Genomic DNA, 18,991 nt, shown 5'->3' with positions numbered 1-18,991 from the left:
AAATAATAATAATCATATATGGGCTTATTTTTCTGCAGACAAAGGGCATTATAACGGAATAGCATTATGAGAGGAAGCACTATAAGATGTATGCCTGTGTAATGGGTTCCGGAGACACTTGTAGAGGTAACTTCTTTATTACAATCCAACACTCCAACAGTCCTGATACCCTGTTACAGCCTAGGTACACAGCCTAGATACACTACTCTGGCTACGCTCTGGAACTCGCCCTCACAAGGACGTAGAGCCGGGAGTTCCAGAGTCCCACCACTCGCTCTCACAGCATCCCAGGGTCCTCAGATGGCTGGTCTTGGGTCTTGGGTCTTGAGCTACAACTGGCCCTGATCGTCCAGGGAGCTCCCCTTTTATGCCTAGTCCCCAACGAGGGGTGGGGCCGTGTGCACCCCCAGAGATCCCACAGAGCACACACACCCCCCCCCCCCCCCCCGTTGGTGGCGCCAAGGAGCTTAAGCGTCTGGGCCGCCCGGGAACCCAGCGCCTGGCGCCAAGAGGCTTAAGCGTCTGGGCCACCTGGGAACCCAGCGCCCGGAGCCAAGGGGCCCAAGCGCCTGGGCCGCCCAGGGTCCCAGAGCCCCCAGCAGCCCCTCCCTTCTTATGTCACTACATTACCCCCCTCTACATACAATACAATTGTACAATAAATTATTTGTTAACCATCAGAATGAGTGTGTTACAAACCAAGAAAAAAATGAGAAGAAAGCGCCTCTCCCCCTCCTGTGGTCACGCATATAAAAAAAAACTCCAGGCTACCGATGCAGAACAACACTGTATAAACACATATATGCAGGATGAACGCACGCCCCAACCGCCCACTATACATGATGGCAAGGTGAGTGGCGGCGCATTGGGACGAGAGTTCGTGGGCGGGGGTCATGAAAATCGTTTGAGTTTGGAGCGAGTCCGAGTGGCAGGTCCATCGGTCGCGACGGAGGCGGGAGGGGACCGATGACCCGCTGTTGTGCTTGTGTCCTGGGTCGCTGATCCCGCGGGCAAGCTTGTTCCCGCTGGGTCGGCCGTGGCGGGTTTCATTCCCGAGGCACCTGAGGGCGGGACAGCGGGACCTGCCCGAGAGTTAGAAGGAGCATCATCGCGGCGCGGCTCGTCGGACATGTCGCGCTCTCAGCCCCAGAGAAGTGAAGGAGGTGTGTAGGGTTGAATGTAAGGTTTTAGACGTGACAGGTGCACGAATCAACGTCGCTTGCCATGCTGGATCCTGACACACTGCGGGCGGAGAATGCGAATAATAACAACCGGGCCTCTCCAAGGCTTAAGCAGTTTTGAGGAAGTAGCCAAGGGTACCTGCGGGCAGTGAAGCCAGGCACGGTCCCCTTCTACCCAAACGTGGCGGGACGTGCGCAGGTTCCGCAACCGCTCGTTGGAAAGCTGACGGGCTTCTGAGTTATTTTGAGCAGCCTCCCGGGCATCCACGAGATGACGCACATTAGCACGGATGTGGTCGGCAATCTTAGCCTTAGGTGCGGGCTGTTTAATGCGCAATTGTACGTCGATTGGGGGGCAAACCTCCCTACCATACATAAGATAGAATGGCGAGTACCCCGTGGCAGCATGGGGCGCCATTCTATAGGCGGCCAAGACACCAGGTATGTGGAGATCCCAATCAGTCTGTGACTCAGACACCTGGTGGCTTAGCATGGAGGGAAGTGTCCTATGTAATCGCTCGACCATACCGTCAGTCTGGGGGTGATATGGCGAGGTGCGAATTTTGTGTGTCCCTAGCAGGTTGCACACATCCCGCAACAGGGTGGAAGAGAAATTTTTTCCTTGGTCGGTCAGCAGGCGTTCGGGAGCACCCTTATTCAGGACGTAGCCCTGAAAAAGGCGTCCGTAATGGCTGCTGCAGACTGGTTGGGGAGTGGCCAGGCCATGGCCCATCGGGTAAAATATTCCACCCCAACCAAAAGGTACTTATTACCCCGAGGAGTAGCGGGAAACGGACCCAAAATATCCAATGCGACGATCTCATAGACCCGGGAAACCTTAATGGATTGGAGCGGCGGGCAGGACGGCCTAGCAGGTGGTTTCCGCCGTACACATTCTGTGCAACCTTGCACAAGGTCAGCCACATCGTTTGCCATGCCCAGCCAGAAAAATTCCAATTGGATTTTAGCTAGTGTCTTCTGAACACCCAAGTGCAAGAGGCGACTGTGGGTTTCCCACACAAGTCGCCCTCGCAGGGAGGTGGGCACCACCAACGTGTGGGATTGGGACCCCCCATCCCAATGCATGAGGATGCCTTCCCGGATGACATATGATACGGGGCCCCCCTGCCCCCTGTGACCCTCGGCATCCCTAGCGCGGCGTCTAAATTTGAGGAGGGAGACGTCTTCCATCTGAAGACGTCCCCAGTCGTCCAACCCGAGGCCCAGCAATGCTTCCTGCGGAACTTGCGTGGAGGGAGCCCCATGGTCCCTGACCCCATCCCCGGCCGCGGCCGCAAGGGATGGGGGCGGTACGCCATCAGGCTGCCTACAACGCCCCGCACCCAAAAAACAAGCACAGCGCCCATTGGTCGGCAGTCGTGACAACCCGTCGGCGTTCCCGTGTTGAATCCCCTTGCGGTAAATGACAGTGAACGCAAAGTCCTGGAGGATCTCCAGCCAACGCGAGAGCTGTCCAGATGGTTGGTCCACTTGCAAGGCGTATTGTAGTGCCGCGTGGTCGGAGCGTACTGTGAAATGCCTGCCATACACGTAGGGTCTGTACTGCTTTATAAAAAAAACGATAGCAAGCAATTCACGGCGCGTCACGCAGTAACGTTGCTCCGCGGGCGACAGCACTCTGCTGCCATAGGCGATGACGCGCTCCACTCCATTGACAATTTGCGACAGCACCCCTCCAATTCCGGTGTTGCTGGCGTCTGTATCCAGAATGAACGGAGTGGTAAAATCTGGATAAGACAGGGTAGGAGCATCGACCAGTGCTTTTTGGATGGCATTGAACGATGCCTGTTCTAACTCTCCCCAATGGAATTTTACCCCTTTGGCCGTTAATGCGTGGAGGGGCTTCGCGATAGATGCGAATCCCGCAACAAATCGTCAATAATATGAGGCGAAGCCGATAAAACTCTGCACCTCCCCAACAGAGGTAGGAGTTGGCCATGAGCGCACGCAATTTGTCTTTTCGGGGTCCGTGGCAATTCCAGAGCGGCTGACAATATGGCCCAAGTAACGAACCGAATCCCTCATGAGGTGGCACTTTTGCCGTTTGAATTTGAGGTTAGCCGCCCGCATTTTAAGGAAAACTGCCTTCAATCGTGTGAGGTGTTCATCAAAAGTTTTGCTGAACACGATTACATCGTCGAGGTAGATTAGGCAAGAATCCCACTGGAACCCAGCGAGGACCAGCTCCATCAGGCGCGGGGGCCGAGTGAAGACCCATGGGAAGTCTGGTGAATTGGAACAGTCCCTGTGGCGTGCGAAAGGCCGTCTTTGGTTTGGATGCGTCATCAAGGGGTAGCTGCCAAAACCCCGAGAGGAGATCCAAGGTGGAGAAGTAGTGCGCACCTGCTAAGGCATAGAGCGACTCGTCCATCCTGGGAAGCAGGTAGGCATCGGCCACAGAAATCTTATTAAGTTTCCTGAAGTCAACACAAAAGCGGAGGCTCCCGTCATGCTTCTTAACAAGAACGACTGGCGCCCCCCATGGGCTATTTGATGGCACAATGACATCGGCCGCCAACATATCGTTGACGGCCACCCGTACATGTTCCTTCTCGGCCGGGCTCAACCGGAATGGGTTTTGACGAATTGGAGCGGCATCACCCATGTCGATGTGGTGGCTTAGCAATTTAGTGCAGCCAATGTCGAATTTTCTTTGACTGAAAACGTCGGCGAAATTGCTCAGCAGCGTGCGTAATTTAGCATGCTGTAATGGTGACAAATCGGCAGAAGTGGAGCAAAGCGCGTCGAGCCATCCTGTGTCAGGACCTGGCTTGGCAACGGAAGAGGACTCGCCCCCTACGTGACCCACGATCACATCTTTTGATGGGGCTGGCATCGCGTGAGCAAGCACCATTCCCTGAGAGATAACGGCCGTTTCCAATCCCGCGTTAAGGACCTGGATAAAGGGGTCGTGGTCGCTTTGCACGAGCGTTTGTGCACACACGAGGTCCGACTCCCGCTCAGCTGAACGCGAAGGCCAGATCACAGCACCCCCCATGAACGCGTCGTAGTCAAGGGGTTTACGAAACCGGAGGGGAACTAACATCTGAGAGCCGGGAGGAATGTGAATTGTACAGGCCGCTAACGCCTGCACCGTCGTAGATGTGGAGTGCAACCGAGTGGGTGCGGGCAGGAAGGCCATGCGTCGGCCAGAGGGGAGCGCAATACACCCGTTGTTAATGAGAATTTTAATGGGCATCTTCCCCAAGAAATCTGTTGGGTGAGAACCTCCTTCCCTTAGCCAGGGCATTGAAAATGGGTCATGGATGGGTATTCCAGCATGACAATGACCCAAAATACATGGCCAAGGCAACAAAGGAGTGGCTCAAGAAGAAGCACATTAAGGTCCTGGAGTGGCCTAGCCAGTCTCCAGACCTTAATCCCATAGAACATCTGTGGAGGAAGCTGAAGGTTCGAGTTGCCAAATGTCAGTCTCGAAACCTTAATGACTTGGAGAAGATCTGCAAAGAGGAGTGGGACAAAATCCCTCCTGAGATGTGTGCAAACCTGGTGGCCAACTACAAGAAACGTCTGACCTCTGTGATTGCCGATAAGGGTTTTGCCACCAAGTACTAAGTCATGTTTTGAAGAGGGGTCAAATAATTATTTCCCTCATTAAAATGCAAATCAATTTATAACATTTTTGACATGCGTTTTTCTGGATTCTTTTTGTTGTTATTCTGTCTCTTACTGTTCAAATAAACCTACCATTAAAATTATAGACTGATCATTTCTTTGTCAGTGGGCAAACGTACAAAATCAGCAGGGGATCAAATACTTTTTTTCCCTCACTGTATGTAAAGGTACAATACTAACAATTAAGTTGTTGTGCGTCTTGCTTTCACGCGCATGTCAGCAGCAGTAGCGCTACTATACTTCACGTGGGGTATTTTTTGGAAATATCTTTTTTTCATTCCTAACAAGTTTTTTGGCATTCATGGTTAATTGTTGGAATCATTATTTGGAACACTTTTTCTTTACATTTTGCTACTTGTTTATCCGTTGATTCGGGGCCCCCTTGTGGCCGACTGGTCCCTTACGTGTCGCATGCCACTGCCATATACCCCCTCATAGTTGCCCCTGATAAGCATATGTAATGTGAGGATATATCCGGCTAAATGACGTATCACAATTCGTCATGATGATTGGCTCTGCCGGTCCGGGTTTATAGTCAATGGGTGGGAAGCCTAGGGGCGTGGCCCTGACGTAATGGAAAGGTGACAGCTGTAAGTAGGGGATTGGTTCTGCTGGCTTTGGCCACAGCCAATGGGGAGATGAGTCAGGGGCGTGGTTCCGGCAGCTTACGAGGGGGCCTGGAATATTCCATGGAGGCTAACCAGGATTGGTGGAAACGTACCACGTGACCCGGGTATTAAATAGGGGTGGAGACGAACGACACGTGGTCAAAACGGGAACGAACAGAGGAAGGGGGCCACGTGGGAGCGGGCTCCGGGTTGCCACGTGGCAGTGTGTCTCTCTCACTATCTGTCACTCTCACGCTGCCTGTCAGCAGCGTGAAGGAAAAGCTGTAATACAAGTTGAATAAAAGACGGATTCCAGAAGTCGCCTCAACGAGCTTTATTACACATATATAACTTAGTTTATCAGTCGAGGTCTATCCCTTGAATTCATCTAGGCATTATACAGCCAGTTATTGTATTTATGGTACAGATATGGAGACTTCTCGATGTATATGTGGTCATAGAGATGTTAAATAGAGGAGCCAGAGGAGATCCCTGTTGAACAGGACATTTATCTTACTCCTGGACATGGAGTTTTACCCGGATCTTAACAAGTGTCAGTCCTTAATGATCCTGAGCAACAGAGTCAGGGAGCTCGAAGTGCAAGGAACAATACCTGTGTCTGTTGATGGTATCATAGGCTTTGTGTTGGTAAATAAAGCAGAAAGCTATTTCCTGATGAAGTTATCTAAGCCATCACGCGAACTCCGGTCATCCTTCCAGCTGCTTTTGGCTAGCCATCGAACAAAGACGGTCACCACATCACGTGCTTTCGAATGTGCTTCTTCAGCCATCTGGAACGCTCTTCCTTCCGATATTAGGAAGCCACTGGAGCTATGCACTTTTAAATCATCTATATTGAAAACGAATTTCTTTAAAAAATTGTATTTCGATTGTTGTCATTCCCCCGCACCTCCAATTAGCACGGTTGGCTATGTACGATGTGAAAGGAGATCATCATAATAGAGGTGTTTTTGGGTTAGATCGTGTAAATATAATGTGTCGTTAAACCCATCACCACCCGACAAAGCCAATTAATAAAGTTCGTCACGTAAACAAAAGGTGTAATCTTGATTTGAAGCTTTCGTGACTGCAGGAATCCATACTCTTTCGTTCTTTCGGTAAAGTCACGTAGGTAGAAAAATATAATAGATGACGACGTTTCGATCGCAACACAAGCAACTGTCATCAGGTGAAAACATATATATGATGACGGTTGCTTGTGTTGCGATCGAAACGTCGTGCTATATTATATTTTTCTACCTACGTGACTTTACCGAAAGAGTATAAAACGTGTAAATTCATTATTAGTTCAGCACACCGGTGTGTATTGGGAAGTAAACCAACATTTACTCATTTGAGTACAACGTACATACATGTCTACACCTCTGATGTCTTAATGGAAAATACGACGCCTGTGTAGCACCCGATGCCACTTACTGGCACTCTGCAAGCTTCCACTTCCCATGCCCGACTGGTACCAGTGGTAGCAAAGGTTTGCCACTTGTTGTAGAGCCTTTGCAATTCGAACCCCAGGTGGCCACCCTGGTTATTCTGGTGTTGTGTATTTGTAGTGGGTTCCAATCAGACGGAGACGACGTGGTCGGAGGCACACTTATTTATTTAACACCCGGGCAATAATACAATACTGGAAGGGGTAGCAGCCCCTTCAACCGTGCTACAGGGATCTCCCACTAGCTCTATCCCCAGCTATCCTCGGCCCAGTTCCTCCACTGGGTCTTAGGGGAGGCTAACCGATCCGGCCCTGGTTCAGCTCAGATCCCGGCACCTTTAACCATCAGACCGGCTCTTACAAGAGCGTCGGCTTTGAGGCTCTTAGGGCCGCGCCGCTGGCTTTCCCTGCTCGGCCCTGACAAGGACGGCGAGCCAGGGGAGTTCCAGGGCCTATCTGTGGGTCTTCTTTCTTCAATGGTTGAAGCTTACCCACTGGGACCTCGAGCCCTCTTGCTCCCCGCCTTTTATAGCAATCGCCCCCTGAGGGGTGGGGCTGTGGGGGATCCCAGCGTAAACCGTTTGCGGATGTGGGTGTAGACACCCGTGTAGCGTGTGGGAGCAGACACCCGTGTGTGTTTGTCAGCTCCCCCTTAACACCCCTTAACACCCCTACATATTAACCACCACTAAAACCGCGCCATCTGCTTCATTCAAGACGAGTAGGACATTGTTTATTGGCATCATGGTCCAAATTTGCCAAATTCTTAAATTTAACTCAAAAATTAGTATTTTACCAGGTCAAGCCCACTGAACTACATAGCTCTTTTCAGAAACGACTTGGCTATCACAAATGATAGCTCAAAAAAGTGGCTTATCATGTGGAAATGTATAGTAGCCAAATACCCCAAACACATGTTTCTAAATGTGGAGGGAACCGGAGGACCCAGAGAAAAATCCGCACGACCATGGAGAGAGACATGCAAACTCCATATACACAGCAGGGATAGAACCCACGTCCTCCAGACGAGATAGTTAACATCGCCTAGCCACCAATTGGAATCTACAGACAACAGCAAACGCTGCTCCATACTGGCAGACGAATGGCCGATTGCAGGCCAGGTGCCAAGTCACCGTGCGCCCACAGGGACCGCTGTCACTGAGGGGGTGCCCTTTCAGATGTTTGAGAGAGATGAGATGTAAGGCACTTATGACATGTAAAGAGCTCTGAGATGCAGTGTAAAGGTACTGCATCAAAAATACATAATACATCAATACATTCCCACGTGTTGGTATCTTTATAGAAGAATAACGAGATGTTAAACTCCTTGCCTGGTATACAGTGGTCGTGGGTTCGATTCCAACCTCATGCCTGTAAATTTGGAGTTTGCATGTCTCTCACTCCCCGTGGTAGCATGTATTTTTCTCTGGATCCTCCAGTTTTATCCCTCCATATTTAGAATCAACGTGCGTTTAGAGTATTTGGCTGAGATACATTACTTCGTGATAAGCCATTCCATTGAGCTATGATTTGTGGCCAAATTGCTTCTGAAAAAGAGTAACACAGGAGCTCAGTGGGCCTTACCTGGTACAATACAAAAAAAATCTTCAGTTAAGTATATTTGTGCTAGCTATATACTGTATCATAACGAGATGAAAATTCGCAAGTCATAAGTACCATCAGGCTAAATATTGCTTTTAATAGCCCTGTCATAATTACTGTTCAAGTAATTCCATAATGTAGTTGAAAACTGTACGTCAGTGGAGAATTAATAGGACCTTTGGGAAGTTCGTGCGAGTGGTTTACAGTCCCAAAGAAGCCACACCGAGGACAACACGGGTATATAAAGCGCTGACATGAAACTCGGTTATAACTTTGCTGTGACAATTCCGTGAAAGATTAAGACTGTTAACCACAACATTTCGGTATCAACCATCGGCGGAAATAGGTAAGATATATCGACTCTGTATTGCGATTTTGAACGGGGTATTCGTTGATGATTGTATTGCTTCAGCGCCAGAGTATTAGAGAGTAGGATTTTTTATTCGTGCAAAACTCGACGCAAAATCAGGTTTCCATCTGATTCATGGCAATACATCGGAGTGTGAGAAAACTATTTAAGACGTGGCGAAGATAAAGCTGATGAAAGTAGCACTGCAAAACGCCTTTGCGGTGTGAAACGCTAGCCGCAGAAGAGAAAATATTGTGTTGGTTGCTCTACATGGAGAAAGGAGGGGTGCCCACAGTCGATTCTTGCATAGCCCCCCCCCCCCCCCCCCCGTTGTAATAGGTCGGTGAAATAGGTAGTTGAATTAGGTAGTTGAAATAAGTAGTTGAAATAGGTAGTTGCTCCCCTGCAGGGGCCAAATATAGGATGATGATCTGTCCTTCATCAAGAGACCCTCTTGAATGCATGGCTGGAGGAAGGTGCTTATAAGTGTTGTTTTGTTTCAGCCATGTCAAGCAGCGCCATTGGTTGGTTCTAACGCAAAGGTTTTGGGCAAGGAAGCAGTGGAGTTCAGACCGGGTCGTGGGGGGAGTTAGAATACCTATTTGTAATTGTCTTGGCCTAAATATCTTGCGATGTTGATGGTGTTGCTGTGAGTAGCATGGATGGGGGATTGAGATTTCTTGTGTTAAATGATGTCAGTGATGCTGGGGAGTTTGACGAAGTGCATGTTGTTGGAAATGCAAGGTGGCTTTGAGCAGTGACAGGGTTGCAAATGTAGCGTATTTTGTGTGTTCGGGGACCTTGTCTTTGGTACCCGTGGGCTAAGGGTCACGTGGGGAGGGAACAACGAGTTATTTTTTAGAGCGATTTTGCGGTTTTGTATCTGCCTGTGATTTGAGGAGTGTCTCTGGTGGCTGTGGTGATAATAGTCTGTATAATCGTTTTTGAAATTGGTGGCAGTTGTGGAGTTGTGAGCTGATTCGATTAGCACTAATTGAGGTCTGCCTGGTCCGAGAAACGTTTTCCACAACATTTCACAACCCAAAACATCTCCATACAGGTCACAAACACTTCAAAACACGGAGCAACAACACACCACAACTCCCACCCATTTCACAACACATTATCATCACAACCGCCACAGAAAAACAATCCTCCACCACAGACAAACACTCAGCCACGATCTGCAATATCGCTCTCAAAAATTATCGTTCTTTCTTCTTACACGTATGTATTATGCATGTTGAACTTCTCTCGCACCGTACATAGCAAACTGTCCTAATTGGAGGTGCGGGGAGAAGGACAACAAACTTAACACAAAAAGCAGTTTTAAAGAAATTATTTTTCAATATAGATTCAAAAGTGTATAGCTCCAGTGGCTTCCTACTGACAGAAATAATACGTGACCCTTAGGCCACATATACCGAAGACACAAGTGACATACCAAAGTCCAGCACATTTACAACCCTATTAGCCCAAAATCACCTTGCATTCCCAACAACACGCACTTTTTTGAACTCCCCAGCAGCACTGACACCATTCATTTAACACGGACCGAAACGTCACAACCACGCAATACACATCACATGACTCCTCCACCTCCAGACACCCCCAAACTGACACCCTCAGACACAGCACCCGCTCTGAACTACGCTGCTTCCTTGCTCAAGCCCTTTGTGTTGGAACCAACCAACGACACTCTTTTCGTAGGGAACGTAATGTAGACTGTAGCAATGGTTATTAAGCTGGGTGAGTGTACTGGCAGTCTATAATGTAGACTGTAGCCTGGTTCTTAACCTCGGTGAGTGTACTGGCAGTCTATAATATAGACTGTAGCCTGGTTTTTAAGCTTGGTGAGCGTATTGGCAGTCTATAATGTAGACTGTAGCAATGGTTATTAAACTGAGTGAACGTACTAGCAGTCTATAATGGAGACTTATTCTTGGTTCTTTCGGTAGTAACCAACTTAATAACCAGGCTACAGTCTACATTATAGACTGCCAGTACACTAACTCTGATTAAGAACCAGGCTATAGTCTTCATTAGTGGTTTTTATATAATGTATTATTATTTTTATTCATGTTTCTAGATACAAACAAATCTGGTTATCGAACGTTTGCCATTTGGCAGCACATGAATGCTCAAGAAGTATTCCCACCTTTGTAGAGACACAATCGACATTGGCCAACTCATAGTGAGGCGCTTAGAGGATTGGTCACTTCTCTTAGATGCCATTAACTCAATAAACTAAACAGCATCACGAGGTCTTCAGCACGTTTAGCGAAGGTATTTTTTGAAGGTGAGATAGTTAAAATGTTTTCATGAGTAGAAAATTTTAGTACTGTGGAAGAAATCTGTAGTGCAATACAATAATGATATGGATTCATACAGCGATGTCTAAATTCGACCGGATCTAAAGACACTGTGTGGAAACGTTGGCAATGTTACGTTTGTATAGAGAGAGAGGCAGTCAGTCATAGGTCGAGGGAAAAGGGGACATTTTCAGCCTGGAATTTAACAGGGACAATAAATGAACAGCCTGGATGATGGTGGCAAGCAAAGGGGAATGAGCAACCTCCCTATATCGGAAGGTTGCCTGGAGTCTTTGACAGAAAAACATACTTTGTTGCTGGAGTGGAGAGAGTACGTGGAGGGGAGTAGAGTGAGATTAGAAGGGAAGCGGTATGAGACTGCGTGGCAAAGAATCGAGTGAGGTTAGAGGGTAGAGGTAGTACAGTGCGTGGAGGAGAGTGTAGTGAAACGAGAAGAGGGGTAGGAACGAGTGATTCCATGGAGAATCTTTAAGATTGTGAAGGCGAAATTAAAGTTGACCTGGATTTGGATTGGAATGGGATGCCTAACTGTGGCATTTTTATTCATTATGAGGGATACGGGGTGGCCATAGATGGATGGAGATTGGGATGTGACGAAAACATGGATGAGGGATTGGAATTTGAGGATGAGGATCTCTCCAGCAGTGAGGGTAAGAAAAGGGCGGCTTCTGGAGATAATGCCGTAGATTGACAGTTAAGAGATGTAGAAAGAGAACTCCATAGTCTGGCAATACTCGTCGACAGCGTAATGTCGGAGTTGAGGGGGTGCACGCCCAAACTTTAATCTTTGCTGAAATTGATATTTTTGCTGAAGAGGAACGCCTCATTTTTGGCAATGTTTTAGCTGGAGGATGTTCGAAGCGATCCAAGATGGGACCGCGTAAAGGCAGCACGTGAGAGTGCGAGGCACAATGCATCAAGTATGAGGAACAAAAAACAACAAACATTGCCTACTTAAAAGCCTACTTGCTGAACTGCGCCCATATTTAGACCAAGCTGATTGACACACGTTTAAACACTGTCCAGAAAAAATGTAACGTTCGTGACAAAAAGTACCCCACAAAATAACTGCTGTTTTCACTTGTTATTTCCAGCTCCCACATGGATACAAACTCCACGGAAATCTATCAGCCAGCACCCCCGGGGGTGTTTATCGTGATGGATCACTTCCAAGGTCACGAGGAAATAAAGCCCGTGGCTTTTGTGGCGCTCCTTGTGATTTACGCGGTGGCCGTGCTGGGGAACCTGCTGCTGTTCGTGTCCATCGCGCACGAGTCGCAGCTGCACAAGCCCATGTACATCTTCATCGCGAGCCTCTCGCTAAATAGCATGTGCGCGAGCACCATCACGCTGCCTCAGATCATGCACAACCTCCTGTCGTCTGGCTACATCTCCATCACCAACTGCATCGCACAGATGTTCTTCCTGCACGTGACCAGCATGAGCGAATGCTTTATCCTCACCTTCATGGCCGTGGACCGATTCTTTGCTATCTGCCACCCGCTGCGTTACAGCATGCTGATCACCTCCAGAAAGGCGATGCTTATGTGCATTTTTTCCGCAGTGATATCAGTCTTGTTGCTGGCAGGAGACCTGATTCTAATCAGCCGTCTCACGTTCTGTAGGCCAAGGATAATTGTGATGCCAAACTGTGACTGCTTATCGCTGAGTAATATTGGGTGCGAAGATATCACCATCAACATAATTTACAGCTCCATCATCACGGGGATCGGAAGCATCACATCTGTGTGCACCATTTTATACACGTACAGCCGCATCCTGTACGACTGTCAAAACTCCAGTCTGCGCAAAAGTCAGAAGAAGGCCATTTACACGTGCATAACTCACTTCTTCGTACTCTCCATCTTTTACGTATTCCTATTGTTCATGATTTTCCACCAGCGTCTGAAGCATCAGGAGGTGATTCCAGCCCTCATGCGCTCTGCATTCAGCTCCTTCTACTACATATTCCCCCCAGTCCTCAATCCCATTATCTATGGTCTGCGCATGGTGGAAATCCGACAAAGTTTGGCAAAGTATTTCACGGGAATTCTGTCGCAGCTTTAAAACTGCAATCGTGTTAAATGAAATAACACACACATCGACGTGCACAGATATTTCCTGACGTGGGGTAAATAAATTCCATGAATTTGAAAGGCTTTTAACTTCAGTTGAGTGGGCGTCAATGCGTAAGAAACTGACAACTCTTTCAGTTTTGTTTCCTTGACAAGTAAATTGCTTATTCACACAATGAGAAGCTTTAAACTAGATTGGTGGAAAGAATAGTGTGGACAGCAGGAAAGTGGGGAGGTAAATGGAGAGAGCATGCAAAGCAGTGCTGCTGTGCTGCTCGTGTAGGGGAGTGTGCACTTAGAAAAAAAGGTGTAAAGAGGCTGTAATCTTAACGAACCCAGCAAACATGCAACGTTGAGCCAACGTTAGAATGTGATTAGAACATTTGGACTAACGTTGGCCCAACGTTTGATGTTTAGTTGTTAAAGGTGACTTGTACCCCACAATCAAGTTTGTTGCGATATAGAGGGTGTTTTGCTCAGAGGTACAAGGTGATCTAAGATTCTCAACGTATGGATACAGGGGTGGTTTGAGGTTGCCTAGTGACTCGGTGAAGTCATCCATAATAGAGGGTTTTTTTGTTAGATATGAATGTGTCGTTAAATCCGCCACCACCCGACACCGCCAATTAGTAACGTTTGTCATAGATACGTTTGCATTCGGTAAATTTTGTGGGTTTACTATACAACACACCAGTATGCTAAACGAGGAACGAATTGGCATGTTTTGTCTACATAACAAACCTTATAAATTGGCGGTGTTGGGTGGTGGCGGGTTTAACGACACATTTACATTTATGCTATCTAACCCAAAAAAAAACCTCTCTTATGGATAATATTGGTCGCGAAATCCTAACGTGTTAATCTGTGATGTCACACATGGTCGGGAATATTCTGGACGCCATCTTTGTAGAGGCACAGCACATGTGTTGTGGGTATGGGAAATGTAGTATATAAAAAAAATACCACGCAAAAGTCAGTTTTAATAATGGCCACAAAACAATAATTGTGTGAGAAATAATGTACAATTTCTCTCGCTTGCTTTGGATTGCATCATTGCAACCGTGGCTTACTTCGAGCTCATGACTCGGGCTGAAGAATCAGAGGAACGACAACGGGTAGGGCCAAACGCGAATGACCTATAACCACCGGCATTAAGGATTGTCAAGTTAAAATTGTTAAAAAGGCTTTATGGTCGACATTGAGTGAACTGCAGTAAAAAAAACTGTAGTATCGTAGGTCTCTTCTTCCTTCTTGCTCAAGGCTTGTGTGTGCGTGTGGGTGGCGTGCGTCGCACACACACTCAGTCGAAGACAAGGTAGTCGCAGGAGGCACCGTCCTCTCCTTTTATTGTTGTTGAGTTCACGCCACCAACTCCGCACCCCCCTCTCACGACCACGCTGCTGTACAGCCCAGCCTAGACATGACCCTGCCCGCGTTGCACAGACGGCGTCGACTGGGACAGCCAACTACTGTCCGGCCGCGCAATGCCCGGGCAAAGGCGGTCACGACGAAGGCGGCGACGACGACAGCGACGATGAGACGAGTCCGCAGCCTGGAGTTCTCGCTCTCTGCTGCTTATATTCCACTCAGCGTGGCTTGGCTCCGCCCTAGCCACACCTCCCTTCTCGAACCCACCAGAGGGTTACAGGGGCTTCCCCACGAGGTCTACCGTGACCCTTGCTTCAGTTCCTCCGCCCTGCCACCACACCTGTGTATATGTTCAATGGCGTGTGCGCTAAGTGGAAAAAACCCCAGGCAAGAAATCCAAGGCCACCTCCCCGTTGTTTTGTCCCAATGAAAGAGAGACCAGGAACCCCTCCTGGAGGGACACGAGGGATGCTACAAACCGTACTCCACAAAATCGAGTAATTGTCCCAATTTGATCGTTAACTTGGACAGCAAAGGGAACAGAACACACCACTCTGCTCTGGGTCCTCAACGAAAAGTTAAGCAGGATCATCGAGAGGATGGAAAGGCAAGAAGCCATAACGATGCCTCTCTAGGCTGCACTCGAGGAGCAGGGAGGGACTGAACAAAGTCCACAACGCCAAACTTAAGGAGCTATAAGAGGCATACAATAAGCTTGATGCAAAGAGCTGAGAGTGCCAACTGAAAGCCTATGGCCTCCTGAAGGAGGTAGAAGACAGCACTTCCCAGGGAGTTCTTACCTACATCTGGTTGTTGAACAAATACATTATAAGGTCGCACTCATTACACACAGCGTGCTTGCCACAAATGAACCACAATACCTTGCTGATCTCATTAAGGAACACAAACCATCATGCGAGCTCCGGTCATCCTCACAGCGGCTTTTGGCGAGTCATCGAACAAGGATGGTAACTGCATCGGGCGCTTTCAGATGTGCTTCTGCGACCGTCTGGAATGCTCTTCCTTCCATTATTAGGAAGCAACAAGAACTATGCATGTTGAAATCTAGATTGAAACCCCATTTCTTTCAAACTACTTTCTTTGTTTAGTTTGTTGTCCTCCCCCACACCTCCGATTAGCATGGTTAGCTACATACATTGCAAAATAAATTATACATGCATACAAAAACACCTGTTCTCTGCACCAAAGAACTCTGAAAACTCAGATCAGCAGCTGATTAAAGCAGACTGGATAAATTAGGCATATCGGGTGGGAAGATGGAAATTGCTGAATGGAAACAAACAGAGGATGGCAAGGATGTCAAATGACAAAGGCACACAAATTTTGGGGATCCAATACTTTATAGTCCCTGACCTCACCCCCCTAGCTGATGCTTACCTTGCTAGCTGGGGTCTCGAATTTAACCACCTCTCCCTTTTCCTCCTCAATGTACCCCCCCACCCTTTATCGAACCACCCCTAAAAGACTTAAAATATAGCCCAGGAGCAACGGCTCCTTTCTGCTCTCACCCAGACTTATGGTAGGGCACGGTTAGCGGGCAACTATATTCGAAACATGTGGTGATGAGGAGACTGCGGTTCTTTGTGGAGTGCTCGGGATGTTCAAGGTATTGGGGATTTAGGGAGGACATGAAGTTTATAAAAAATAGCGCAGCTTCAATGTAGGCACGATGGGCGAACATTTGAATTATCTCGCGGCGCTTAGCGCACCACATCAATAAAGGATCTTTTCAAGGGGGACGGTTCCAGAGGAGACAGGAGCGACACAGGAGAGCGCGATTGTATTGGGCAGAGACATGAGCCAATCCAGGAATGCGCTGCACCGAAGATTAAATGGGGTCATATTGTGGCACCTTCCTGCAACCTCGTGTAGTTTACCGCTACCCTTGAGATGTCTTCAGGGATTGGGGTTTTATCTCTCCCCCCTCTCTCTGGCCAAGCTACGTCCAGAGCATGGTAGTGTATATCAACAGGACGACCCCCCCCATCCCCCATCTACGTGCCTCTTTCAGAGGAAGGATGGGGCACAAGCGCCTCTACATTCTTCCTTCCACTCCAGAACCAGACTTGGATTGAACCGCCTTCTCTCCCTTCTCTTCCTTCACACACCCCCACCTCCCATTCGTTGGAATTACATGTGCCGGCTTTGTAATAATGTATGCATATTCCTCCCTCCCTCTCCCTCCATGTCCCTTTTCTCTCTATCCTCGCTGTACGTGGAATATTTGTGAACACGTGTCCCCTCTTTCCCCCCTCCAAACATCTCCTTTAATTGCCCCTCCCTTCCTCCCCTGCCCGCCTCCCCCCCCGGTAGTCTATGTGTTGCACACTCGAAATGAAGGACGTGGACAGGTGCTCCAAATCAAGGGCAAATACATCTATTGTGGTAAATCTGTAAAATGCAACAGCATGTGTGTCACACACAGCAATCCTCAACCGAGTCGCCATTAACCACGTGCCGGGTGTACAAGTGAGATTAATCAATAACAGTTTCTCTTAAACCCATATTTACTACTGATAAACCATCTTTGTCTGTGACAGTAACCTTTGCACTTAACTATTCGAATGTTACTTTAATCCTAAGCTGTATGTATATCTATACCATCCACTTATATCGGTATTTTATACCCATTACCTGTACTGTATGTGTACAATATGCGTACTGTACTTGTCACCATTGTACAACTTACGACTGTACATGTGTTCTATTTTCAATAGCATTGCAAAGTAGTCATACTCTGGGTGCATGGGCATGGTTATAGCATAAACAGTATTAGGGTTAGACAATTGCAAGTATTAACTACAGTACGTCATCCTTTACAGTGCACAGTGCTAAAACCCCTCCTATTGAATATATCACAAACTAACATTTCAATGCCAAGCTTAAAGTCTAGAACAAGTCTAGAACATTTCTATAACGATCAAAAACAGCATTTTGGTCATTTGCCTGTAAAATGAAACAGCACGTGTGTCACACACAGCAATCCTCAACCGAGTCGCCATTAACCACGTGACTTGTTTACAAGTCTGGTTAATCAATAACCCTGCCAGCCACCCACAGGCCCAACTCAGTTATTGCATGCTGGTGTACACATGTGCATTGATGTACTGTACAGTACATAAGGACTTTCACAAAACCACACTTTACTCCCTTGCTTCACGAGGAAATAATTAAAAGAGTGGTCCATTCCTAATGTGACACACTCTCCCCTACAGAATGAGTGTCGTCTCGACACTCCATTTCTCCCTTGCAAACCTTTTGCAGTCTTTCCTTAAACTGGTCATGAAAGGAGTTTATAAATCATGAAAACAATTTCTCTAGGGATCAGATCCCTCCCAAGATAGCGCCACTCCATAAGCTCTCTATTTTGGGTGAACTCAAACTCTTTGTGCACGAGGAGACAGGAGCCCAAGCATTGTATTATGCTTTTGGAATTACCAGACACTCTGGTATTATTAAATCATGTTTCACATTTTACTGACCAGAAATGGTTAGGATTATTTTCCCAGTACCTATCAAGATAAAATCATTTGCAGCTTGTTAAGGCCTTGTGGAATTTAGCTCTTAGGTACTTACTTATCGACCTAAAAACATACTTGAAAACCTTTCCTCACCATTTTTTTTTCATCTTAAGCAATAACCCATTCTTAACATATTTAACACAACACTTACAAAAAAAACATATTAAACAACTTAACAACCATATGACCACACCTTATTGTTTGTCTTGATCACCCATTTTGTAGTCAAAAGTCCCTTATTTCACCATGGTCTCCAGTAGCAACCAACAGTTAACCCTTGTGCTATCGGGCTCCTTCTCACCATGGTAGGTTTGCCCAATTTGTCATAGGTGAGTGTCTTTGGCTGTCTCCTCTCTCTTTGAGGGTGGAGTCACCTGTTGTGATGACTACTCATTTTGTTCATCACTCTCTTCCAAGTCCCTTGCAGATTCACTTGCTGGACTCAACTGCTCTTCATTATTCATAGCCAAATCGGTCTCACTGTATTCTGATCCATTCGGCAAGATCTGTCCCTCAGTTGCTTCAGTTAACTGATATTCACTCTCTGAAACTGTCTCCCTGCTCTCTGTACCAGTTGGTGATACATGTTCCTCGGCTGCTGCCGTTAACTGTTGTTCACCTCCTGTCTTATGTGGGTGGAATTCTTCAGCTTCTGGGTTCAATGGTGACTCAGTGTCTTGTATTACTATAGCTTGCTGAACAGTTTTTGGCAAACTGAAGTAACCTCTGTTAAATCCTTCCTCCGTTTCCAACTCACTGTCTGTTGGTTCCTGCGTGTATTTCCATGGGCCTCTTGTCCTTGTTTGCTGAGTTTTATGTGTTGCTT

At 47.4% G+C, this 18,991-nt stretch overlaps 1 protein-coding gene across 1 annotated transcript; it reads left to right on the top strand.

Annotated features, from left to right (window-relative positions):
* The first annotated feature begins 1,452 nt into the window (after positions 1–1,452).
* Positions 1,453–13,247, top strand: LOC144735958 (olfactory receptor 5H19-like). Its single transcript, XM_078618558.1, has 3 exons — positions 1,453–1,496; positions 2,336–2,491; positions 12,275–13,247. The coding sequence occupies exons 1-3, from the start codon at positions 1,453–1,455 to the stop codon at positions 13,245–13,247; spliced, it is 1,173 nt and encodes a 390-aa protein (XP_078474684.1).
* The last annotated feature ends 5,744 nt before the right edge of the window (positions 13,248–18,991 follow it).

This window comes from Lampetra planeri, chromosome 58 (genome assembly GCF_965212315.1).
Source record: "Lampetra planeri chromosome 58, kcLamPlan1.2.h2, whole genome shotgun sequence".
NCBI classification, from domain to species: domain Eukaryota; kingdom Metazoa; phylum Chordata; class Hyperoartia; order Petromyzontiformes; family Petromyzontidae; genus Lampetra; species Lampetra planeri.
This window is presented reverse-complemented; position numbering and strand designations above follow the sequence as displayed.

What these genes read in the sequence shown, in the direction of transcription:
- LOC144735958 (XM_078618558.1), top strand. Translation starts at nt 1,453, where the DNA reads ATGACGCACATTAGCACGGATGTGGTCGGCAATCTTAGCCTTAG. An exon ending in GTCGGCAATCTTAGCCTTAG is followed by an intron (nt 1,497 to 2,335) that starts GTGCGGGCTGTT and finishes CGGCATCCCTAG; the next exon opens with CGCGGCGTCTAAATTTGAGG. An exon ending in GGCCGCAAGGGATGGGGGCG is followed by an intron (nt 2,492 to 12,274) that starts GTACGCCATCAG and finishes TGTTATTTCCAG; the next exon opens with CTCCCACATGGATACAAACT.